General features: G+C 42.8%; 1 protein-coding gene across 1 annotated transcript in view; it reads left to right on the top strand.

Moving 5' to 3' along the window:
- The window catches only part of TAF4B (TATA-box binding protein associated factor 4b), a 191,752-nt gene that overhangs the window by 134,075 nt on the left and 32,413 nt on the right, over window positions 1-25,264 (top strand). The window contains exons 10-12 of the mRNA XM_063451451.1: window positions 16,583-16,752; window positions 19,831-19,961; window positions 20,824-20,949. Of these exons, the coding sequence (XP_063307521.1) occupies window positions 16,583-16,752; window positions 19,831-19,961; window positions 20,824-20,949 (427 nt within the window). The remainder of the gene's footprint in view (window positions 1-16,582; window positions 16,753-19,830; window positions 19,962-20,823; window positions 20,950-25,264) is intronic.

Below are 25,264 nucleotides of genomic sequence, written 5' to 3'. Positions count from 1 at the left end.
GATACTGACCAGTATGTGATACAGGTACCAATCCTGCAGGCACTGTTCCCTGAGATAAAATATGCTTATGTCAACCAGTTATGTCAAACTGCACAGTAAAATGTGATGTTTCAACATTTTCAGAGACATATTCCCGGTTCTTCCCCCTCTCCCCCCCTTTTTTCCATGATCAGTGACACGGGTAATGACTATGAAAAATTACTATACTCTAAACCCCAAGCAGCGCTGTGAATTTAACCCTGGGCGAGGGGTCCCTAATACCTCCACACGGAAGGTTAGCAGTGCTGCATGGACATCTTGTAGGGTGTCCTTCCCACTCCTTTCCCTCACTCACCCTCCTCCAACCCCCCGCCCCCCCAATTTTCTGCCTGGGACACAAGGCATTCCTTAAACAAACAAACAAACAAAAAACAGCATAGGTATAAATATCTCTATATAATTGAGCACGCTAGACCCTGCAACGCGGAGCAAATCTACCCCCCCCCCCACCACCAAAAAAAAGACACTCCCAGATGTCTCACCCTATAGTGCACACTGGACCATGTCTGTTTTCAATGAGACATCCAGTTTCAGCACTCTACAATAGACTGCACCAAAGCCCACAACACTCTTTCCCGTTTCCTCACCCAGCCCCAATTAGCCCATAATAGCCCACTCAGAAACCCCTAGGTTGTGGCTGATGGGGCAACCACACTGACCTGCCTGCCCTTTATTAATTGGCCCAGATAACCCCGAGTCGCAGCATCGCCTCTAGATGGTAACTGTACTAAGCCGCCTATGGCAAAGTATATGAGACTGGAGCCCAGATCAGCACTGGACGGACATACGTTCCACTTTACTGTTTACACGGCCCACACCCACTCATGCTCATCCACTGATGAAAAGTGGATGCACCACTGACGTACTCCCCCACTCCCCTTATCCATCTCCTGCAGCCAAACACCTGCGATTCCCCCCCACCCACACCTGACACACAACACTGAGCAACCGAGCTAAAGGATATCACCCTCACTGTGCCACTAGACAATGGGGATCTTACTAGATACCGCCCCTCGCTATCGGGTACAGAATGGAGGCAATGACTGACATAGCACCACAAAACTGAACATCCCCAGCTCGGAAATCTGACATACGCACAGCTAAACGATCTCGACATCCACTCCTCCTGCAATCCTAACTGGGGAGTCACCCAACGACCTACTGCACACCCCACCTGGGGGCACACCTCCCACAACCAGACCTGATCATGTACCCTAGTGCCCCACATCTGTCCGTGGCGGGACACAGACGCTACCCACAAAATCCCACCCAAAGGCTACGCCCCACACCATTACATCCGAATTTAGTTTTATTGGATTGGCTCCAGGTGACGAACGCATACAGACTCGCACACGTTCCACACTTATACGGGGAACTTGACGGTTCCTACCCCTGCTCGTCAACAGCACGACGGGTGAGCTGACCAATCGGCTCCTAACATAGGTCTGAGTGACCTATCTACGGTGAGCACTAGGTACCCCAGTGGTCAGAATTGGCCCCCTTTTCTTTATTCCCCATAAACGACAACTGCTACATCAACCCTGGACAGGCAGACCGAAGCGGGTAAAATGCCACAGTTGCACACCCCAATGGCCAACGTACACATTGTTACAGTCAACGTCAGAGATCTAAACGCCCCTGAAAAGCGCTCCATGGCTCTTAATGAACTACACACACTTAAGGCGGACATAGCCTTCCTGCAAGAAACACACTTCAAAAAAAGGGGCAGCTCCCACCCTCAGAAACAGAAGATTCCCAACCGGCTACTTTAGCAACTTCACTGACACTAAGGCGAGAGGGGTAGCGATCCTGTTCTCGGCACATGTGCCCTTTACGTACTCCTCCCACAAATCAGATGACTCTGGGAGACTGCTCATGGTCAAAGGCCAAATCGGCCAGACTACAGTCACACTGGTAAACACATATCTCCCAAATAGACGCCAATGTAAAGTGTTCAAAACCCAGCTCAAAGCCATAGAACAATTCACCAAGGGTATTCTAATCCTTGGTGGAAACCTTAACCTTTCACTGGACTCACAAATGGACACAACGTCCCACACCACAGAATACCAAACCTCTGCGCGCACACAGCTGGCCAAACTCCTAGACAGTGCACAACTATACGACTGCTGGCGCACCACACACCCAATGACCAAGGACTTCTCGTTCTACTCATCCACCACACACACTCTAGACTGGACATGCTCTTCCTTCCACACAGGTTTCTCCACTTAGTACAATCCACCAACTATGGCTCGATCACATGGTCGGACCATGCACCCCTATCTCTAGATCTGCACATACCCACCATCCCTCAAAAATCATTCCAATGGAAACTCAACGACCTTCTTCTCAATAATCCGAAAGTAGTTTCACAGCTCAGTGACTCTATAAACAACTACTTCACTATCAACACTACCCCCGCCTATCACGTGGGAAGCACATAAATGCGTACTGAGGGGAGAAATAATAGCTCTGGCAGCAAGACACAAAAAGATCAGAGAGGCCAAAATTTGTACTCTTACAGAAGAAATAAAGGCACTAAAAACCAAACCAAAAAACGTAAATCAGACACACGCCTGAGCACTTACACAGCCCTTACGGCCAAACAGTCAGCCCTACAGGACATACTAAATGCCTAAACGCACAATTATGTTAACGAAGCACTCTTACTACACCTACGGAGGCAAATGTGGTCACCTGTTAGCAAACTCCCTTAAGCAACAAAGGCAGTCGACATTCATCTCCAAAATCAAAACCCCCTCAGGAGCTGTGTCATATAAACTTTCAGACATACTGGCAGCCTTTCACGACTTCTACACCAAGCTTTACAACCTGAGAGACTCCCCTCCACTGATCCAAGACATTGAACACTTCCTGATTAATATTGTCCACCAGACTATCCCCGCAAATGCCCTTCCAACACTAGAAGCACCAATATCTTCTGACGAAGTTGCCTTAGCTATACGGCACCTCAAACTGGGGAAGAGCCATGGGCCCGATGGCTTTACAGCCAAATACTACAAGACGTTCGCAACCTCTTTATCTGAACCCTTCACTCATGCATTTAACTCCCTCGCTCACTCTGCTACCTTCCCTACGGCATCTTTGGAGGCCCACATAGCCCTCATACCCAAACCTGGTAAAGACCCAACCAACTGCGGTAGTTACCGCCCAATCTCCCTAATAAATCTAGACGTGAAAATATTTACAAAAATACTAGCCACCCGCTTGAAACCACTGCTTCAAACCTTGATACACCCCCGACCAAGCGGGCTTCGTCCCTAACAGAGAAGTGAAACATAACAACACAACAAACATTTTAAATCTGATATACTTGGCAAAATGCCTGCAGACTGAGAGCCTTTTACTCTCAATTGACGCGGAAAAGGTGTTTGACAGGGTGGACTGGTCACTACTGACAGCCACCCTGCACAGGCTAGGATTCGGACCCCGGTGGCTGGAGTGGATGGAGGCCATCTACTCTACTCCCACGGCCCGACTAAGAGTCAACGGACAACTCTCAGAACCAGTACACATTCAAAACGGCACGAGACAGGGTTGCCCCCTTCTCTTTATTATTGTAATAGAACCCTTCTTAAATTGAGTCTGGAACGACACAGATATCAAGGGCATCCAAATACAAAACGCAGAGTACAAACTCTTCACCATACAAACACCAACCACCTCGCTACCCCCCCCCCCCCAGAAGAAATCAGCATGTATAATAAATTTTCAAGTTAACTTCTCAAAAAGCGAAATATTACCACTTCAAATTACTCCCCCCTCGTGCACATACCTGCAAGCCGCATTCCCATTCACATGGGCAGACAAATCCATTACGTATCTAGGGATTCGCCTATCGGCGGACCTATCCTCCATATATGCCCTGAACTATGACCCGTTGTACCAAGCCATCTCAAAAGACCTACAAGCCTGGCATAAACTGCAGTTCTCTTGGCTCTGTAGAATCAACATTCTTAAAATTAACGCTCTTACTAAGATACTCTACCTCTTCCAAACCTTGCCCATAGCTATACCCAAGTCCTTCTTCACTAAGCTCAGGCAACTTTTCACCACCTTCTGGGCACAGAAACAACCTAGAATCCCATATGAGGTTCTCACCAGACACAGATCCTGCGGAGGATTGGGCCTCCCTCACATGGAACGATACTACAACGACTGGACCGCACACCCACCGACGCGTCAATGGGTAGCCCTCGAGAGCGCGGTAAGCCTAGTACCTCTCTATACACTCCCATGGCAGAGAAGCACCCCCTCAAAACTGCTCTCATGCTGCTCCGCCCACCACACCATCTTCCCTACACTCAGGACATGGACAAACATGCGAGAGACTAGGAATATTTCTCCCCACCCATCCCCCCTTTTTCCCATCACATACAACCCACTCTTCCCTCCAGGAATTCAACCTGGGACGTACCAACGATACAATAAAACACTTGACGCTCCCTACCTGACGCTAGGCTCGGTGGTAGAGAGTGACTCCATACGGACACTGGCTAGTCTGGTGGACCCTGAGGCTCCGCACACACTACAAGTCTTTCGTTATGCCCAGCTAACCCATTTTCTAATGGCCAACACGCAACCTTACTCAAGGGCCCCTGCACCCTATCCGATTTTGAGACAAATTGCCTGACCCGTATAGTCAAAACTAAACAGTTATCGACTTTCTACAAAATCCTGCAGGCCGACCATGGTGCCCAGCTACCCCTCTTCAGACACCTGGTTAGCAGACCTGAATATACAGATCACGACACCTCAATGGCGGACTGCCCTATCACAAATACACACGGCATCCATATGCACCAAGGTACAAGAAAGTGGATACAAGAGAATATCCAGGTGGCATTATTCCCCGGCCAAAATCCACAACATCTTCCCAGGCACGCCAGATGTCTGTTGGAAATGTTCCCAGCCAAAGGCGTCTCTCGCACACATCTGGTGGCACTGTCCGCTCACGCAAAAGTACTGGACTAACATTGTCAAAATGATCAACACTGTGACGGGTACCCAACTACCGCATACCCCACATGCTCTGCTGTTCCTGATCCTACCTACCTCAATCCCTAAGATGCAGAAAGCCCTCCTGACACATCTCCTTACTGCAGCCAATCTGCTCATCCCTGTAAAATGGAAAAATCCTGAAGTCCCCACAATCAGGGAATGGGTAGCTAAAGTAGACTCAATCAAAACCATGGAAGAGATTCACGCCTCCGTCTCCCACAGATACACACTTTTCATGGAAACATGGGATCCATGGGTGAGATTCATAGCCGAGGACTCAGTTTGATTACCTGTAGCTCACACCCTATCATACGGAGATTCCATACCGAAAGGGCCTCCTGCAACACGAGTAAGCAATGAGACACATCTAACACACACAACCATTGGCAATGATCAGACTGAGCGGCCTACACTACTTCACAGGCCACTGGATACTCTCCAACTCAGCTTCGTGCTACATACACTGGCACAGGACAACCACCTCAGTTGACAATCACCAGTCTAGATATGACACATTCGCAAACATGTGGATAGGGAGAACAACTCACAACACTAGACCACACAGTAACACTATACTACACAAAAACTACAGCGATAGTCAGGATCACTCTCCCAGAGTTAACGGCAGGTCCAGGTAAAGGACAACGTCCAGTCTCAGTCTAGACCTCAGTGCTAGTCTCAATTTGTCGTTTCAGTTTCAAGTGCTATGATTTATTTATTTATTTATTATTGCCATTTATATAGCGCCAACAGATTCCGTAGCGCTTTACAATATTATGAGAGGGGGATTTAACTATAAATAGGACAATTACAAATAAACTTACAGGAACAATAGGTTGAAGAGGACCCTGCTCAAACGAGCTTACATGATAACAAAAGTATGCTTCCTGCAAAGCTTTACCTATTTTATATGCTCCAAACTGTATCTATTCAAAAATTAATCTTATTAACAAGATGTCAGTTGTCACCCCTTTTTTCTATTATGTACCCTTTCAATATAACTGTGATTATTCTTGAAAACCCAATAAAACCTTTAAAAAAAAAAATACAAAATACAAAAAATAAAACTACAATCTGTTGACCCAATGTCTCCATTGTCTTATTTTGCTACTCTCTATAGCTGCAAAACTTATACCCACCTGACCCTGTTTTCCCCCACTCTATTCCAATCTTTCTTTGACATCTCTTTACTTTGTTACTAGAATGTGACACTTAGCTCTGACATCTGTTTCTAAATTGCTGGAACCACTACTTTCAGCACCAGCCATCAGTCAAAGGCTATACCATCCTATACTATACATAATCCTCTTCCCTGTATAATGCATCCTTTAGCACAAAAAATGCAATGAATTTGAACATTTATAAAAAGCGAAAGCACATAGTAAATATTAAGTGTATTCTTAAATGGTATGGCGAAATTGTAGAACTTGTTTGAGAGATACCTTTGCGTGGAACAAAAGGAAATACCGCATGGAGCTGTTAATTAATGGTTAATGTTAAGACAAAAAAGGAAAACATCAGAGCCCACTGTATCTGATAATCTTAATGAAAAACAAAAAAACTGAATATTGAGAGTAGACCTGGTTGGTCCACCTGTATAGTAATAAAGAAGAGTGAAGCAGTAAAGAGGTAGTTGTCACTTACTGTATAGACTTAGTGCTATCAGGAATGAGATGAGTGGAGACTGTGGCTACATGCTTAATAATCTGTCCAGAAATGCTGTAGGTACTGTTCCTTAAGAAAAGCTGGTGCTTCTACAGCATGGCAATTTTCAGAACTTCACCATTTAATATTTGTGTCTTAGGATACCCCTGCCAATAACCAAAGAGAGGTTGTCTTAAAATATTACGTATTATCCCTCAAAAGTATAGAAGCGTGATCTAGTGATCCTAATAATTGCTGATGTATCTCATATGCAGAATAATTTGACAATCACATCACGAAAGATCTGTTATGTCACTCACTCTGTGAATGGAACACTGAGAAGAGTGGCAGTAGATTTGTGAAAAAGTGCATAGCAATGAATAAGCAGGTACAATTAGTTGGAAGGTCTGCCAGATATTCGAGATCCTTCTAAATGCTTTTGATTGTTACCATCCTACAATGCTTATGTTTTAGTTTAGTTTTGCATTTTCTGAAGGTGTGATGATAAAGAAGTAGTTGTGACTTGTGCGATATTGGTTAAGGTACCTCACATCTTTTTCTATGGTCGCAATGCAGCCTCCAAGTGTGTGCAACTCATCTCAAAACTTTCTCACTTCTGTCACGAGAAGTTGCTTGATCTCCCGTAGAAGAGCTTTCATATAGCTTTTGTATTTTAGGACCACCTATAAGCTGATTTCAAAGAAAAAAAATAAATAAATGAAGAACTTATGTTCATTCGTTGTCTATAGTGCCCTCAATATATACAGTTATAGTCTGTGTATAAACTCCATTTGTCAGTAAACCCCAAAGCATATGTACATGTTAAATCTAGGAGAATACACAATACAAAACACTTCCTCAGAGGAACTTAGCTTTAGCTTTTCAGTGTGAAAGAACTAGAATATAATTGGAAGCATTTTATGAGAGATATGGGGCCTCTCAGTAAAGTCATGCAAATGTGAAAGCAAGCAGTTATTATTAAAAGATATATATATATATACATACACCGTATATACTCGAGTATAAGCCGACCCGAATATAAGCCGAGGCCCCTATTTTCCCCCAAAAAATGGGAAAACGTATTGACTCGAGTATAAGACTAGGGTGGGAAATGCAGCAGCTACTGGTAAATTTCTAAATAAAATTAGATCCTAAAAAAATATATTAATTGAATATTTATTTTACAGTGTGTGTATGAATGCAGCGTGTGCGGATGAATGCAGCGTGTGCGTATGAGTGCAGTGTGTGTGTGTGTGTGTGTGTGTGTGTGTTGCAGAGCCTTGGTGGGGGATGGGCAATTTTATTTTTAATTATTTAAAAAAAAAAATTATTTCTTATTAAATTTAATTATTATAATTTTTTTATTATTATTATATATTTTTTTTTCGTCCCCCCCTCCCTGCTTGATACATGGCAGGGAGGGGGGCTCTCCTTCCCTGGTGGTCCAGTGGCATTGGCAGTTCAGTGGGGGGGAGAGGGGGGCTGCAGAGATGTTACTTACCTCTCCTGCAGCTCCTGTCAGCTCTCTCCTCCTCCGCGCCGTCCGGTCAGCTCTTCTGGCAGCTCACACGCCGCAGCTCTCGCGAGATTTACACTGGGAGCTGACCGAGGTGCTGAACGGACAGCGCGGAGGAGGAGAGAGCTGACAGGAGCTGCAGGAGAGGTAAGTAACATCTCTGCAGCCCCAGTCTGTATTATGGCAGTGCAAATTGACATAATACAGACTATTGACTCGAGTATAAGACGAGTTGGGTTTTTTCAGCACAAAAAATGTGCTGAAAACTCGGCTTATACTCTAGTATATACGGTATATATATATATATATGTGTGTGTATATATATCTTATTACAATATGAGATCATTGATGTAGACCACCTTCATCGGTTTTTGTGCAACTGTAAACGTCTGCAGTTTGGTAAAACCATTTTCAAGGGTTAGTAAGTTATGAAATATATGTTGCAACGTTTGTCAGATGGTTTAATCTCAAAACATGATTAAGCAAATGTTCCTTGAGTTTAGAAAACAGAAAATCTTCCCTAAAATAAGGCGAAACGCTGTATGAACAGCTGCTGGCAAACCAATCCAGGTTTCTAAATGTGTTTTCATGCAGCTGGCAATTCCACAAGGCCAAAGATCTTTTTACAGTATGTCTGTTGCACGACTTCTGTGCCAAAAGCAAGGACCTTACTTCTTCTGTGACTAAAACAAATCCTACAGCATTGAGTCAAACGAAGGGGGTTATAAGGGAAGCAGAAAGAAAAAAACCTTATGGAAATCGATTAGCACTCTTACAAATACCTTGCAGGCTATCTTGCCTAAAATAAAACCGCAGTACACATAATGTGCATCTTAATGACATCTGACATTTTGTAGCCAGTAGTGCTCAGCAAGAAATTTGATTTTATTTTTTGTTCTCTTGGCCTAGAATACACAGTCTGTAGATAAAGTGAGTTTTGTTTTCTTGAATATTAAAACAGACGTTATTTGTGCATTTATTTTGCATACGTCCAAATATGTTGTGGTTTTATTTTCGTTGTTGGTGTTCTTTGAATTATATTTTGCCTCAGACCAGAAATTTTTATGTATTTGTGGCCAAACGTTCCCAAATATTAACACTGCGCTACACTAGCTGTTGGCAGTGAAATCATTAGGGTTCGAAATGGCCAATACATACGTATGCAAGTTGAACTAAATTTTGTTTAAAAACTAATTAATTCTAAATTTGTGTATATTGGGTAGTGTGGAAACTGGATGCAAAATGTCCTAAACGACTGTGAGCAACATAACTAAGGCACTAGCTGTTTTACTGATCTTGCCCCAGAACAATAATGGAACTCCATTAATATGAACAAGCTGCATCTAAAAGCTGGGCAGGTAATGGTTAATATGTGCTGTGTTAACTCCATAATTGGCTTTCCACTAAACCTCTTAGATTCAGAATCACAAAAGAAATACTTCAGGTTTTTTTTTGGTTTTATTTCATGTTTCTATTTTTATTGAAAACCTTTTGGTATTGTATAAAAACAGCACATGTAAAGTAAGAGCAAACAAAACAAAAAAAGGAAAAATAAATGAACAAGTTGCGTCACAATATAAGTTGTAGGCATATATTAACACCAGTGTTAGTCAAAGGCACTGTGCACTCATCCAGCAACCCCATGCGTAGAACTAAAACTAACTGAAAAAAAAAATGTAGTGGAGCATCCACCATAAGGTCTGTTAAGAGCCTTCTTCATCTGGACCTTAATTTAGTTATCACTGCTCTTTGCTCCTTCCAAACCCATTCGGGACTCTGATAGCAAGTTACTTACTGTGAAGACTGTATATTTTGGAGTGATTACTTTAGCCATAACATCAAGCTTTAACTAAAGTTCTTCTACATGGTACTCAAGTTGTCCCCTACCTTCATACTGAGAGTTTAGCAGAAATACCCTGGATTAGGAGATTAGTTTTCCCTCATTCTGTGATACCCTTCGACTCTGCTAGGAAAAAAAAAAACATTTCAAAGAGTGGAATTTCTATCTGGAAAATGCAAAAGCATTCAGGATCTCTGACCACCTGTTTATCTTCATGGAGAGTATAGGGGGAAATCAGATGTCCAAGCCCATACTATTAAGATGGATTAAAGGTTGGATTAGTGTATACGACTATCAATTTGCCTCATCCAAAGAAAGAAAGAAAGAAATCCATCCACCAGAGCTATGGATTTGTAATGGACAGCAGGAGCAGCAGTAACCAGTGGGACACATGCTCTGTGTTGCCATAGAGAATCAGTGTGTTCTTTTTCCTCTGTATAAGAGGAGTTGGTGCAATGGTGATGTATTTTCATTTCAGGCAGTGATGCAGCAAAATTAGTGTTTCTGGGAAAGTGTGTTCTCTTTATTATGCAGTCTCCTGGTTTAACGGGACGATTGGAAATCTAAATTGGAGATGAAATTCATTAAAACTCACTCATCGAGTATACATGGGGGCTCTTCTTTGTATGGATAAAAACTGGAAGGATAATATAATAGTGCATACATACATCACATTGAAACAATTACAGAAAATACTCATGTTACAGTGGCACAATACATTAATATTGGGATCTTTGATAACACACTCTTTGAGTTCCTAACTCCCAGCTATTTCTACACTTTAAATTTCCAACTAGTCCACAATAATTTCCCTGCCATTATCTACTTCCCAAACACTTGATTCTCATTAATCCATCAGACCAAAATGCTTCCCACAAAATGGGATACTTGCACCACTTTGTGCTGGTGCAAGGATTTTTGGTACACAGGCAAGATGCATTTTGCCACATCTTCACACTCTTACTCCCCTGCCCATTTTAGTAATTCTCTTCCCATTCCTCTACCTTCTTGTGGTGTGGGTGAGCTTCTATCACTCAAAGGCACTTTTTTCTCTTCCTGCACTGCCTCAACTCTGCATGACTGGTGGCCATGCTGTGAGATATGGGTGCTGTAGCTGGTCCTGGGGACTAAGTCCTCGCTTTTTAATTTTGCACACCATACTGGAGTGCCCTATGGCAGGTAATACATTACAGTAGCACCAGCTTTACCCTAGTGTTCACGAATACCTCTTTTGCTACTCCATTACTGTTGGGTGCTGTTGTTCTGTTCTTGTTTAACTTAGCCCTTTTTCCTTTGAATATACATACCACCTTTTTATTTTTCAGATAAATTACTGCTGGTACCAAAGAGCCCCAGGTATTTTTGGATACCCAGGGTTCCCCTAGATCAGCTGAGGCTAACATTTGTGGCCCTAGACTGACCTATGCTCTGTATGCTGAGCTCAGAGTTAGCACTGCAATCGGGGATAAAAATCCCCATTATTGTGGCCACTCCTTAGATGACCACTAGAGGTGCTTCCTGTGTCAGTGCTGCACATTGTGCAGCACTGACATTAAACGTCTCCACTGCAGTGTGTAGCACAACGTTAAACATCTCCACACTCTGCATGGAGACGCTGAAGTTTCCCTATAGAGATGCTGATTGGTCACAGCAGCTTTTTTTTCCATTGGAAAGCATTGTGATTGGCTGGGATCATAAATTGTGATTACATCAGCCAAGGAGGCGGATTAGGGGTGGAGCCAGCACCGGTGCTCGAAATTAGGTGAGTTTACACGTTTGTTCAATTGTTTAGGTCATAGATACAACAAAACCATGATGATGTGTAAGAAGAGGAGTGCTTATCTCAACATTTGAGCAGAACAGTAGACAGTAGCCTATACCTACATAACCTATGAGTTTTTTTTTTTTTGTTTTTTTTTGTTATTTGTAGAAAGTGATACACTGAGTGTTGTGGGTTTTGGCTAGGATCGTCTGGGGTATCACTAATACTGTTATACTATGTATATGTATGGGCACTATGCTGCAAAGCTGAATCAAACGTATAGTTCAAGACAGTTCCAGGATTACTGGAGACATCGATATGCTCGCCTGAGTGTGCTCTTAATAACGGGATGGCGGGTGGTAGTGAGTTGACCATATAATAGTTTGGGCTGAAAAGTGAGGAGGCATATGCATAATGCTTAAACTAAAACAAAACTAGCAACTAAACAAACTGAAATAAACAAAGTTAACTTAATAGGCCACTGAGAGAATGGTAGGCATTCACTTTGGTTGGGTCAGGTCGTGACCACAGCATATCAGACCGGTGAGGCTGGCAAAGACTGAAAGGAATAGTAGTCTCTGGTTTCCAGCAGTGTGGAGCTCAGGTAGGTGCCCCAAACCCAGTACTATTCAGAGAGTCCAATGGAAGGTTCAGCAGTGCTAACAGGAATGTCACCTCTGGAACGTCATGAACCAGATTCCTTTCCTCACCTCGAAGGACCGCGTGTTAGTTGCCATCTATATGGGATATTGTGCTTCCGAAGGAGGGATTTAAATGGTAGCAGAGACCTCCTGCGCGCCAGAGTGCCTCCCAAGAGGTCCGTGTAGAAGGAAATTGATATCTCTTCAAACTTATATGGTTAGTGCTCTCGAACAGCGGCATTGTCCTTGCCACTTTGAAAGTGGACCACTAGATCTCTCGGGGGGGGGATTTGGGTACACAAACTAAGCCATCGAGACACACAGTTTTACTCTGTCGTGGTGAGAGCTGCGGCTGGTATATCTTCCTTGTATTTTCATTGTTTTTGCATCTTGCATCCTCTACCGCTGAAAAGCAGCATTTGTTCGCCTCTTTGTGTTGTTGAACCTCTGTGACTGCTTTTTGTATTGTGGCAATCTGGAGCGTGTGATCCGTGGAGGTGTTCTCCAGGGCACCCATCTTACCCGACAGGCCTTGGGTGTCTGAGTGAAGCACCACTACATCTGTCAAGATATTTTGTGCAGATTAGCAAAAAGTGCCTTCAGCACTGTAGTAGTAACCGGAGTAGCATAAGGGGTTAAAGGTGCCGGCATGTCTGGTACAGAGTAGGCCCCGGGTAGTTTGCCATCTTGGGCACCACTGCACCTCATGCCTGTGGCCATTAATCTCCAATGTTTTAGCCCATATGTGGTTTCTTTGACTTTTGTGTTTTGATCTTCCGACCCATGAAGCCTGCGCAGAGCTCTCTGTGAGTGCGGCCATTCATCTTGTCTCTGCCCCTAAAATCTCAGACATGGGGGGGCGGGGCCGGGCCGCCGGGCCGACCAGACGCCATTCTCATGAGCTCCTGATCCATGCTGACAAAAAGGCGAAAATATCGCCCCAAAACTGCCTAAAAAACACAAAGCTCCATCAGAAATGTACCGACGAAGGCACCAGCTTACCCCCGATACCCGACACTCACCGCAAACCGGGCAAGTAGAGAAGGCCGAGCGTGGCCTACACGGAGAGCCGGAAACCCAGCGCCCACTGCGGGTAGCACAACCAAGCGGTCCCGCTGAGGACACCTAGACGGGGGGAGTACCTCGGCCCGGGGCACGGCCCTGCCCCCCCCCCCTCTCGACCGGGGGGGATATCCCGGCCTCCAAGCGGGAGGGCTGGCCGCAACGGGAGCACCCGCACGGCCCAAATACAGACCGCCTGCATTTAGCACGGGCTGCACGACAATCAGTCAGCCAGCAACTTTAGAAGTCGCCGCGGAGGGGCTGAAACATCAGAAGCACCCTGATCAGGCGCAAAGAGACTCGGGCACACACAGAGACTACCTCAACATTGGCAAATACACCACAAAGGCACTGCTGCTGGGTCGGAGGACCATTCGAGACCGCCCAAATGGACTTGGGCACAGCTGAGCACTTGATGGATCCCCTGCGGGGACTGCCGGCCCGCTGGAGGTGTGGGTGCCCTGGCCCATGGGTATGTGGGGTCCCCAGAGGGCCATGTCCCTGATGCTGTGAGCCCGGTGGGGCGGGCCTGCGCGACCCCCTCTGGCGGACCGGTGGCCGGGGGGGGTGCGCGCCGGCTCCAAGCACGTGGCCGGCACCGGGTGAGACTGAGGGCGCCGCGCGCCTCTGAGTCTGGGGCACTGGGTGGCGATGGGGAGGTGCAGGGAGAGAGGGGCCCGTGGACTCTAGGTGTGGGAGTCGAATGGACCGCCCCTGCTCCCGAGTGCCCACAAGTTACGAAGTGCCCTGGAGACGGACCGGGGTTGTTGCAGGGTGGACAGATGGAGGCCCAGCGGCCTAAGGATTGCAGGGCGGTTGCGCAATGAACAATCTCCAGCAAACGGACATTGAGAATAGTCCAGCTCTGTTGTGGCTACGAGAGCCCAAGTTGTTAATACTACATCCATACAATAACTGTACTGTACCGAAAACAACTTGATATATATTATATTGCAATTAGATAGCTTTATTATATATTAAGCCAGGCTATTACAATGCGTTCTACACATTTGTAGCTTTAACTGCTCATGTACTATTAGTTTAACTGCTCTATATAACCTTTTTATAAAAATGAATACGCTGTTAACGCTACAGTTGCTATATAAGGCCTATCGCTTAAACACAGCACACGGATACGAGCTAAGACACATATTGTAGGATATATTGCTTGTTTACACCTGACTGTCATGGACGGCTATGCCTGAATGGGGTGTGGGGGGGGGAGGGGGGGAGGGGGGGAGAAGACCTGTTCCATATGTGTAATGCCACCACCTTACTTTTTTCCTTTTACCACTTCAGGGTGTATTACTATGCCCGGCCGCGCGTGCACTGCACAAGGCCCTTTTAGACCGCTGGGAGACACTCCCTCTGGTGATTAAATGGGGACTTCACGTAGGCCCTTTTTCCCTTTTAATGTCTCCCCCTTTTGGAAGGAGGGAACAACTTTGTTACAACACATGACGTGACCTATACTACGCTTTGCACAGTCTTATGTCATTACTGTTTGACCAAATGTACTTAATTAGGCTCCGAACCAGCATACCGGCAATGATGGACCGAACGGCCCAAACAAACACTGGAAACCTGTGCCACTAGTGACCACTACAACTGCTCCAACGCTTTAAAGTTAAACAAAGGCTTCTGCTGCCTTAGGCTAACAACTCGAGGACGTTGACATAGACCGAGTAGGCTGGATATACTAGATAGGCACCTTAAGATGTAATAGGCTCTGCTATAAGGCCTAAATGTACCGTCTTACTATCATGAGCCAACAGCACCCAGCAAACAAAACATAATTAATCCCTGACTACACGTAACAGAACCTACCACTTTTAACGTCACCAAAACCAGAACCGCCTGACATAACTGGCTATTTAACCGATGCCAAGACTTGACACTGCTGTGCTATTCGGACCTAAATTAAAATAAAATAACGTATTGAGACTGACATACACTGAGACATAGTCAGGTTAAATGTGCAGTAGCCTCATAGTATTTTCTGTTATGTTATCAAACAATGTGCTATACCGTGTAATTGTAAAGCTACAGATTACTCTTGATACACGTATTTGCCTTTACTGCTGTATGTTAAAACTATGCAAATAAACCTTGAATAAAAAAAAAAATCTCAGACATATTATGTACTCTATAAATCAGAACAAATAAGTATATTTTGAATTGCTCTTCTTAAGCTGCAGTAATTACGCACTTATTATTGGCAAAACTGTGGGAAAACCTTTTTTTTTATGTTGCATTTTATATAACATTAGTTTGTCATATGAAATAGAAGCCTTTTTTTGTCCTTTAAATATGGTATATATAATTTGTGTTGGTGCAGTAAATGAGAGAGATGAAAATTGCAGTTGAACACACACAGAGCAAAACATTTTAAAATTGCTTTGGTCCTTAAGTGAAAAAAACAAATTAAGCTTGGTCCTTAAGGGGTTAATCTTGTCAGAGGAAAAAGGGGGGTTGGTAAGCATGATTTTAATGTTGGTGAGCTGAGCTGTTACTTGTTACTTTGACTAATTTCACAATATGTTCTAATATAGTCTGTCAATTGATATATTGTTAATGTATGTGAATAAAAAACTTGTATAATGTATATCACCATTTTGTTATATAATCTGCTGCTGCCTTTCAAACCTTTTGCATTTTGAAATTAACTATTTAAAAAAAATTGCTGCACTGTTCAAAATTAACATACTGGCTGATTTTACATCCTAATGATTTAAAGCCTGTTTTAGCTTAGATGTCCTCATTAAAATTCCTCCTAATCCTAGTTTTCAAGAAAACTGATCACTGCGTGTCAAATATTCTATATCCTGATCTTAATATTTTTTTTTCTTTAGCTATTTTAACCAATCAATTTGTCGAAATTTGGTTCTTTAACATTTCAAGATTATTTTATTAGACACTTTTTTCCTCTTCTAACAATACTTTGATGTCCAGGTGTAGAGACAGAACATTATTATGAGAATTATAGCCTGTTAATGATTTGTGTGTTTCTTACTATTTGTTTATCATGTCTTGGTTTCTTAATTGCTTTCTAGGGAGGAAGATGATATTAATGATGTCACCTCTATGGCTGGTGTTAACCTTAATGAAGAAAATGCCTGTATCTTGGCAACCAACTCACAATTTGTTGGTGCAGTTATTCGGTCATGTCAGGAAGATCCTTTCCTTTTTACATCTGCTCTCCAAAGCAGAATCTTGGAAATAGGTATAGTATAGTAGGGTGTAAGAGATGCATACAAAGGCTCTTGTAGACCGTATGTTTGCTATGTATGTTTCACAAATATTATGATGAATCACTTAGAGATTTTTCATAAAGAATACAGAACCTTCTACATTAGATCTGCACCATTATAAAAATAATGATTTGGTTCTCAATCTTAAGAATTATGTTGATTAGGGGGTGAAGCCCAGCAGCCGACCTTCGCGAACGCTATTGTCTGGCTCGCTGCACAAAATCGCTTAAATGGGTAAATTAAGCTACAATATGAGCTCAAATGAGTTGGAAAACGTAGTCTGAACCATTTTAATTTTGACTGTGTGAAATGTTAAAGTACACCTATCAAACTCTTTCAGTGTACTTCAAATGTCCGCCATATAAAATACCCACTCTCCAAATATTTGGTAGCATGCACACTGCTTCCTATCAAATTCTGAAGTCTTCCAGGAAACTTGAGGAACACCGTAATCTAGTGGGAGCATATTGATGACATTACTTTGATTGTGGAGACTAACTTTAAAAAAGTAAACAAATACCTGAGCATTGCAAAAAATATAATAAAGTTATAAAATGGCACTGTCAAACAACTTCTCACACATAAAAAAAAATTAAATACAACGTAATTTATTTTATTTATTTTATTAACTTTTCTTGGAGATAATGGTTTTAAAAAGATGAGCAATAAACACATGGAGTTTATATATGAATTTAAGACAATACAATGTATTGTTCTCACTCTGGATTCTGACTTACTCTGTGCTCTTGGTCAAGACCCACATTCCAACTTTGTATTATATCCTCATTCAGCTTCTGTTTATGATCCCATATTTAACTTTAGTCTAGCCCTGTCATTCTCATATTCTGCATTACATTTCCATACTGATTAGTTACATCAGGAAAGTCCTGGCTATGAAGAAAATCTAGTGTAACAGTAGTGTGACGTGAATACATCACTGGTGCACCTGTTGCTCCACAGATTATTCAATTGCGATTGGACTCAACTCTCAGATCCCCTATGGAACATGTTTAAAATTAAACAGTAACGTAATGTTATTAAAGTCCTCTGTGCATCAGTTAGGATTTCACTATTGTAGTCATAGTTACTCTGCCATTTCCCAAATTAATTAATTAGAGCTCTTCTCTAGTAGGGTTAGCATCTCCAACCCACAGATATCTCACACATAGAATAGAATCAATAATGTCCTTATTTTACAAACCCATAATGACAAAGTATAGCAGAACAGCAGGAGAAGGATGAACTTTTACCATCCTGTACAAACTAACAAGTCTCAAGAGCTTTTTAAAATCATTAACTGGTAACGAACATGGCCATCAAGTCATTAATGAAAGTCATACCATAGCCCTTATTAACTTGACACTGTTTATAAAATACCCTGCAAGTGCATCTAATCATAGCTTTTGTCAAACTCCATATTAACAAGCTTCAAGACGGGGCTGCCCCATGTCAACACATTCTGTTTCAGTTTGAATCCTTGTCATTTGTTATACTACATAACCAATAACAAAATGGGACTAATATGCACAGGATGCTAGGATTTTATTTTACAGATTACATATAAATGACACCTTATTTTTCCAAATCTACATATGTGCCTTTTGATTACAGAACTATTGTATATGTTTAAAATTAGCTTAATAAAACCATTTTGGTGTGAAACATATGCCACTGCAGTCTTACCACTAAGTTCTCTGACATTTAGGAGTTAAATCATTGTTTATGTAGCCATAGTTGCATCTTCCCTGCATGTAACCTACACAGCGTTCTAAAATTCCTGTAAAGAGACCTAATATTTAAACATCCTTTATTGCATGTTTTGTTTAATTTAGAATTTAATTGGGTTAATAGCCTTCTATACCCTGCTAGAACTTTCTGTGTGATTAAAGTTCAATTTACAGAACTTGAGATAAAAACTTCTAACGTAAGTTAACGTGATTGAAAATAAATAATTTTCTTCAGGTAGACTCTGAGTCCCAACCAGGGCAGGTGTGGCTAAGGTTGCGAGAACAGAAACAAGTTATTTAACTCCTAAATTGTAGAGAATTAAGCAGTGAGACTGCAGGGGCGTGATCTATACACCTAAAGTTGTTTGGATGCCTATAGTTATTTCTTTATGGATCGTATCTGGCCTAATTATTCCAAATTACATCACCTAAGTTTTCCTGACAGAAGATGTATATGAAACTTGTTAAATGTTGGGTTAGCATTATTGCCACGAGATAGATATATGAGAGATACTGTCTCTACGAGTGTGACTATACAGCTTCCAAATTGCATTTAATGGTATCATTTGTAGCAAAACCTGTTGTCTTTCACTTTTTGTAGCTATTTTGCAATATTGCCTGGACTCAACTCTGCTACACGTCCATTGGTCATGGCTGTGGATTTTCACAGAACACTTCAGTTTTTCCCCAAATCTGCACATTCAATTGTCTTGCTATTTTATGTTCTGTATACAATCAAACATGACATTTATGACAAATAATTTTAATGGAAGAAATAATGAATCCTGTTAATTTAACAACTTAAATTACAGTTTAGCTCTTTATTATTTTTTTATTATTGTTTTTACTTTTATTTATGTAGCTAATTTTCTAGAAAAAAAAATAGAAAAGATTATACTTATAGAAGAAAACTGTATTATTTTGCAGATAGATAACATTTTAGAATGTATCTTATGTTTAGGATCTAGTTACCCAGTATCTCTACAGAATACTGAAATAACTGTGTGGTAGATTTTTGCATCATATGTGAAGACAATGTAATTTTTGTATACTTAATATTTGTGTCCTAAAACTGACCTTGCAAGCTGATATATTCTGAAGGCCACATGAAACATTGCCTCTTCTTTGTAAAGCTTTAGGCTAAGTTTTATTAATGTAATGCATAATATCTTTGAAGTTGTGACTTTACCAAGAAAATCATAATCTCCAAGCCTCTCTTCTTAATGGGTATGACTTCTAGAGGGAACAGAATACCCGCTGTGCTAATTATTTCAATTATCCATTCCTACTAAAATATGTAATGGATTTTCTCGGCTATCACAGGTAAAAGGCATGACATTAAGGAACTTAACTCTGATGTTATGAACTTGGTCTCTCTCGCGACTCAGGAACGATTGCGAGGGCTCATTGAAAAACTGACGCTAGCAGCACAGCACAGGTCTATGAATTACAAGGTGAAGTAAACAGACTCCTATAATTCATGCATCGTGGCTTCTGGGGCATTAAGAACATATGAAAAATATTTACTGCAGTGGTTTACCTATTTCCTACATTTGTGGCACAATGTCTTGTCACAGGAGGCAAGATTTAATTCACTGTGTTAATAAAAATACTAAGTGTAAAGTTATGATGTTAATGAGCTTTTGTATACCTAAATGATTAAAATGACAGGCGAAGGTAATCTTTACTGTTAGACAGGTTTTCTTCTCATCACACACAAACAGACCACTTCTAGCATATTCTTTATGCCAGGTCATCCTCTATCTATTTATTTCCCTCCTATTTCCCTCCTAAGCCACATTATTCCTAGTTTGTATGGATCATTGTTGGAAAATGCAATGCCACACGGTACAATGACCAAAGAATAAGGCAGAAACCAAACCCCCTCTGTTACAAGTTGGATTAAGGAAATGGTGGTTGCAAATATAGAATAGAACAGACAGCCCTCTCCTATTAGGCACATATGGTTGCCAGTGTGACCATCAGTATCTTGTAAGAAAAGTAATCGATACCGCACTCTTCAGACTTTTAGGGTGTTAGGACTCGAGGACGGCCAGGTCTCACTTCCAGATATAGAAAATGAATAATGGTGCAGGCACTTAAGCTGCTTTTGTTAGTGCAGAAAAACAGCAATGTTTTGACCCAGCAGGGTCTTTGTCAATCAGTATCTAAAATATTTTCTCATCTGGTTCATTCATGGCTCTTATCCTGGAGTCCTACTCAGACAGCCAATTTGACTTGCCCAAATGCAAGTCTTTGTGTCTTATGTTCCTTATGCTGTCTTTTAATCATCTGTATACATGGTTTTGATTCCAGCAATCTGATCGGTATCTCCAGTCAAGTGATGTCCGCGCACAACTTAAGTTTCTAGAACAGCTAGAACAGATAGAAAAACAGCGCAAAAGTGAAGAAGAACGAGAAATGCTGCTCAGAGCAGCTAAGGTAAGTTGAACCCTTTTTATTCATACAGAGATGTTCTCCAATGCTTTAAAATGAACTATAAGATTCATACAATGAGCATCAAAAGTGTTTCCAATTGTTATAGCTTACTGTAAAGGAACACTCTGAACACTATATCGGCTTCATTTCAGTGAAGCTGTTATGTTGCCAAGAAGTCATGGGCTTTATCTTATCTTACAGCGACACTGTAGGCACTAAATTAATTTAATCGTAATTGTTGTTATAGTGCCTTTAATATCCCCCCCATATTCTGTTTTTCAATGCCTATTGTTTGCAGGCTTGAAAGCTCAGCTTTAAACCACATTTCCAAGCCCTCTGAATGGAAAGCCAGAACAGTTACTTCCTGCCTCTCATACTCCTTCATAGTATATTATGTCACATATTGCACACATGCGCAGTGTCGCTCACAGCTTCTCAGGAAATCAGTGTTCAATGATTCTCTGAGAGACATTTCATTGGATTGGACCTTTGTCTTGTGACCTCATGACATCATTGGGGGCATAAGCAGAATGTCAAGAGGTGGCTGCTGATGGCCCTGACATTTTAGACTTCATTTAGTCTTAAAGCCATTGCATTAATGCTAGAATATACATCTGAGACAAAGAACTTTAAAGTATTTTAAAAATAAGTGTACTAACACAGTACAGTATTCTTTTAAGGAGTTAAACCGTTTACAAACAGTTTAACCTTAAGGTTGCAAAAATGGTGCCCATCATCTAGTGTCTCTTCCTCTAGCATTGGTCCAAGGCTTCAGCGAAGAAGCCTTTGAGTGGATAAAAAATGTATGCAAACAATTTAACCCCTTAAATGGCTAACTATTACTACAGATGCTTCTGGAATCAGTTTGGATGCAAACGTAGATACAGTCATGCATCACAATTTCTGGAGTCACCAAGACTCAACGTTATCTTCAAATTTTAGAGAAATGAAAGCGGCATGGAAAGTACGTCTAGCCTTTCAATATTACACAGTAATCAGAGGTTGCAGGAACAATTCAATTGGATAACCTCACCACAGTAACCTATATCAACAGTTTCTCAGTACTCTGCTTCCTAATTATGGAACGGGCAGAAGAAAATTTAGAAGACATCTCTGTGACATACATCAGAGGAATAGACAAAACCATTGCAGACGATCTAAGATGAGCAAACAAATTAGTCCTTAAGCAGAGAAATATTTAGAGAAATTACTGAAACAGATGTGATGGCTGCAAGAGCAAACAGGGAACTTTGGAAATTTGCTTCCCTAGTCGAGCAAGACCACACAGATTTTCTAGATGATCTCTCAATTTCATGAAACTTTGCATATGTATTTCCTAGTTCTCAGTAAACTTAGTTTTGGTCAATCCATTGTGTTGCCATCATTATGTCAGTCTTCATCTTCACCTAAGGAAGCATGACTTTATCACTTTAATGTCAAAAGAGCATACAGCATAGTCTTCTTTCAATACTTTCATCTGCCTTTACAGACTAGAAATCTTTTCTTAGGCAGAAGCTTCTTTTGGGCATAAGGTGTTGCAAGCAGTGGTGTATCCTGGTTTTGTGCTGCCCTAGGCAGGACAAAACTCAGGCGCCACCCCCACCCAACCCTTCCCCCCTGCCCTGCCATCTAAATACACACACACATTCACTGACAGAAACACACACACATTCACTGACAGAAACACACACACATTCACTGACAGAAACACACACACATTCACTGACAGAAACACACACACATTCACTGACAGAAACACACACACATTCACTGACAGAAACACACACACATTCACTGACAGAAACACACACACACATTCACTGACAGAAACACACACACACATTCACTGACAGAAACACACACACACATTCACTGACAGAAACACACACACACATTCACTGACAGAAACACACACACACATTCACTGACAGAAACACACACACACATTCACTGACAGAAACACACACACATTCACTGACCGAAACACACACACACACTCACTGACAGAAACACACACACACTCACTGACAGAAACACACACACTCACTGACAGAAACACACACACTCACTGACAGAAACACACACACTCACTGACAGAAACACACACACTCACTAACAGACACACACGCTCACTAACAGACACACGCGCTCACTAACAGACACACGCGCTCACTAACAGACACACGCGCTCACTAACAGACACACGCGCTCACTAACAGACACACGCACTCACTAACAGACACACGCACTCACTAACAGACACACGCACTCACTAACAGACACACGCACTCACTAACAGAGACACGCACTCACTAACAGAGACACGCACTCACTAACAGAGACACGCACTCACTAACAGAGACACGCACTCACTAACAGAGACACGCACTCACTAACAGAGACACGCACTCACTAACAGACACGCACTCACTAACAGAGACACGCACTCACTAACAGAGACACGCACTCACTAACAGAGACGCACTCACTAACAGAGACACGCACTCACTAACAGAGACACGCACTCACTAACAGAGACACGCACTCACTAACAGAGACACGCACTCACTTACAGAGACACGCACTCACTAACAGAGACACGCACTCACTAACAGAGACACGCACTCACTAACAGAGACACGCACTCACTTACAGAGACACGCACTCACTTACAGAGACACGCACTCACTAACAGAGACACGCACTCACTAACAGAGACACGCACTCACTAACAGAGACACGCACTCACTAACAGAGACACGCACTCACTAACAGAGACACGCACTCACTAACAGAGACACGCACTCACTAACAGAGACACGCACTCACTAACAGAGACACGCACTCACTAACAGAGACACTCACTCACTAACAGAGACACGCACTCACTAACAGAGACACGCACGCACTCACTAACAGAGACACGCACGCACTCACTAACAGAGACACGCACGCACTCACTAACAGAGACACGCACTCACTAACAGACACGCACGCACTCACTAACAGAGACACGCACTCACTCACTAACAGACACGCACTCACTCACTAACAGAGACACGCACTCACTCACTAACAGACACGCACTCACTCACTAACAGACACGCACTCACTCACTAACAGACACGCACTCACTCACTAACAGACACGCACTCACTCACTAACAGACACGCACTCACTCACTAACAGACACGCACTCACTCACTAACAGACACGCACTCACTCACTAACAGGCACGCACTCACTCACTAACAGGCACGCACTCACTCACTAACAGGCACGCACTCACTCACTAACAGGCACGCACTCACTCACTAACAGGCACGCACGCACTCACTAACAGGCACGCACGCACTCACTAACAGGCACGCACGCACTCACTAACAGGCACGCACGCACTCACTAACAGGCACGCACGCACTCACTAACAGGCACGCACGCACTCACTAACAGGCACGCACGCACGCACTCACTAACAGGCACGCACGCACTCACTAACAGGCACGCACGCACTCACTAACAGGCACGCACGCACTCACTAACAGGCACGCACGCACTCACTAACAGGCACGCACGCACGCACTCACTAACAGACACGCACGCACGCACTCACTCACTAACAGACGCGCACGCACTCACTCACTAACAGACACGCACGCACTCACTCACTAACAGACACGCACGCACTCACTCACTAACAGACACGCACGCACTCACTCACTAACAGACACGCACGCACTCACTCACTAACAGACACGCACGCACTCACTCACTAACAGACACGCACGCACTCACTCACTAACAGACACGCACGCACTCACTCACTAACAGACACGCACGCACTCACTCACTAACAGACACGCACGCACTCACTCACTAACAGACACGCACGCACGCACGCACTCACTCACTAACAGGCACGCACGCACTCACTCACTAACAGACACACACACTCACTCACTCACTCACTAACAGACACACTCACTCACTCACTCACTAACAGACACACACACGCACTCACTCACTAACAGACACACACACTCACTCACTAACAGACACACACACTCACTCACTAACAGACACACACACTCACTCACTAACAGACACACACACTCACTCACTCACTAACAGACACACACACTCACTAACAGACACACACACTCACTCACTCACTAACAGACACTCACTCACTCACTAACACACACTCACTCACTCACTCACTAACACACACACTCACTCACTCACTAACAGACACGCACTCACTCACTCACTAACAGACACGCACTCACTCACTCACTAACAGACACACACACTCACT

Source organism: Pelobates fuscus, chromosome 4 (genome assembly GCF_036172605.1).
Source record: "Pelobates fuscus isolate aPelFus1 chromosome 4, aPelFus1.pri, whole genome shotgun sequence".
Lineage (NCBI taxonomy): Eukaryota > Metazoa > Chordata > Amphibia > Anura > Pelobatidae > Pelobates > Pelobates fuscus.
The sequence above is the reverse complement of the archived record's forward strand: the minus strand, read 5'-3'. Positions and strand labels throughout refer to the sequence as shown.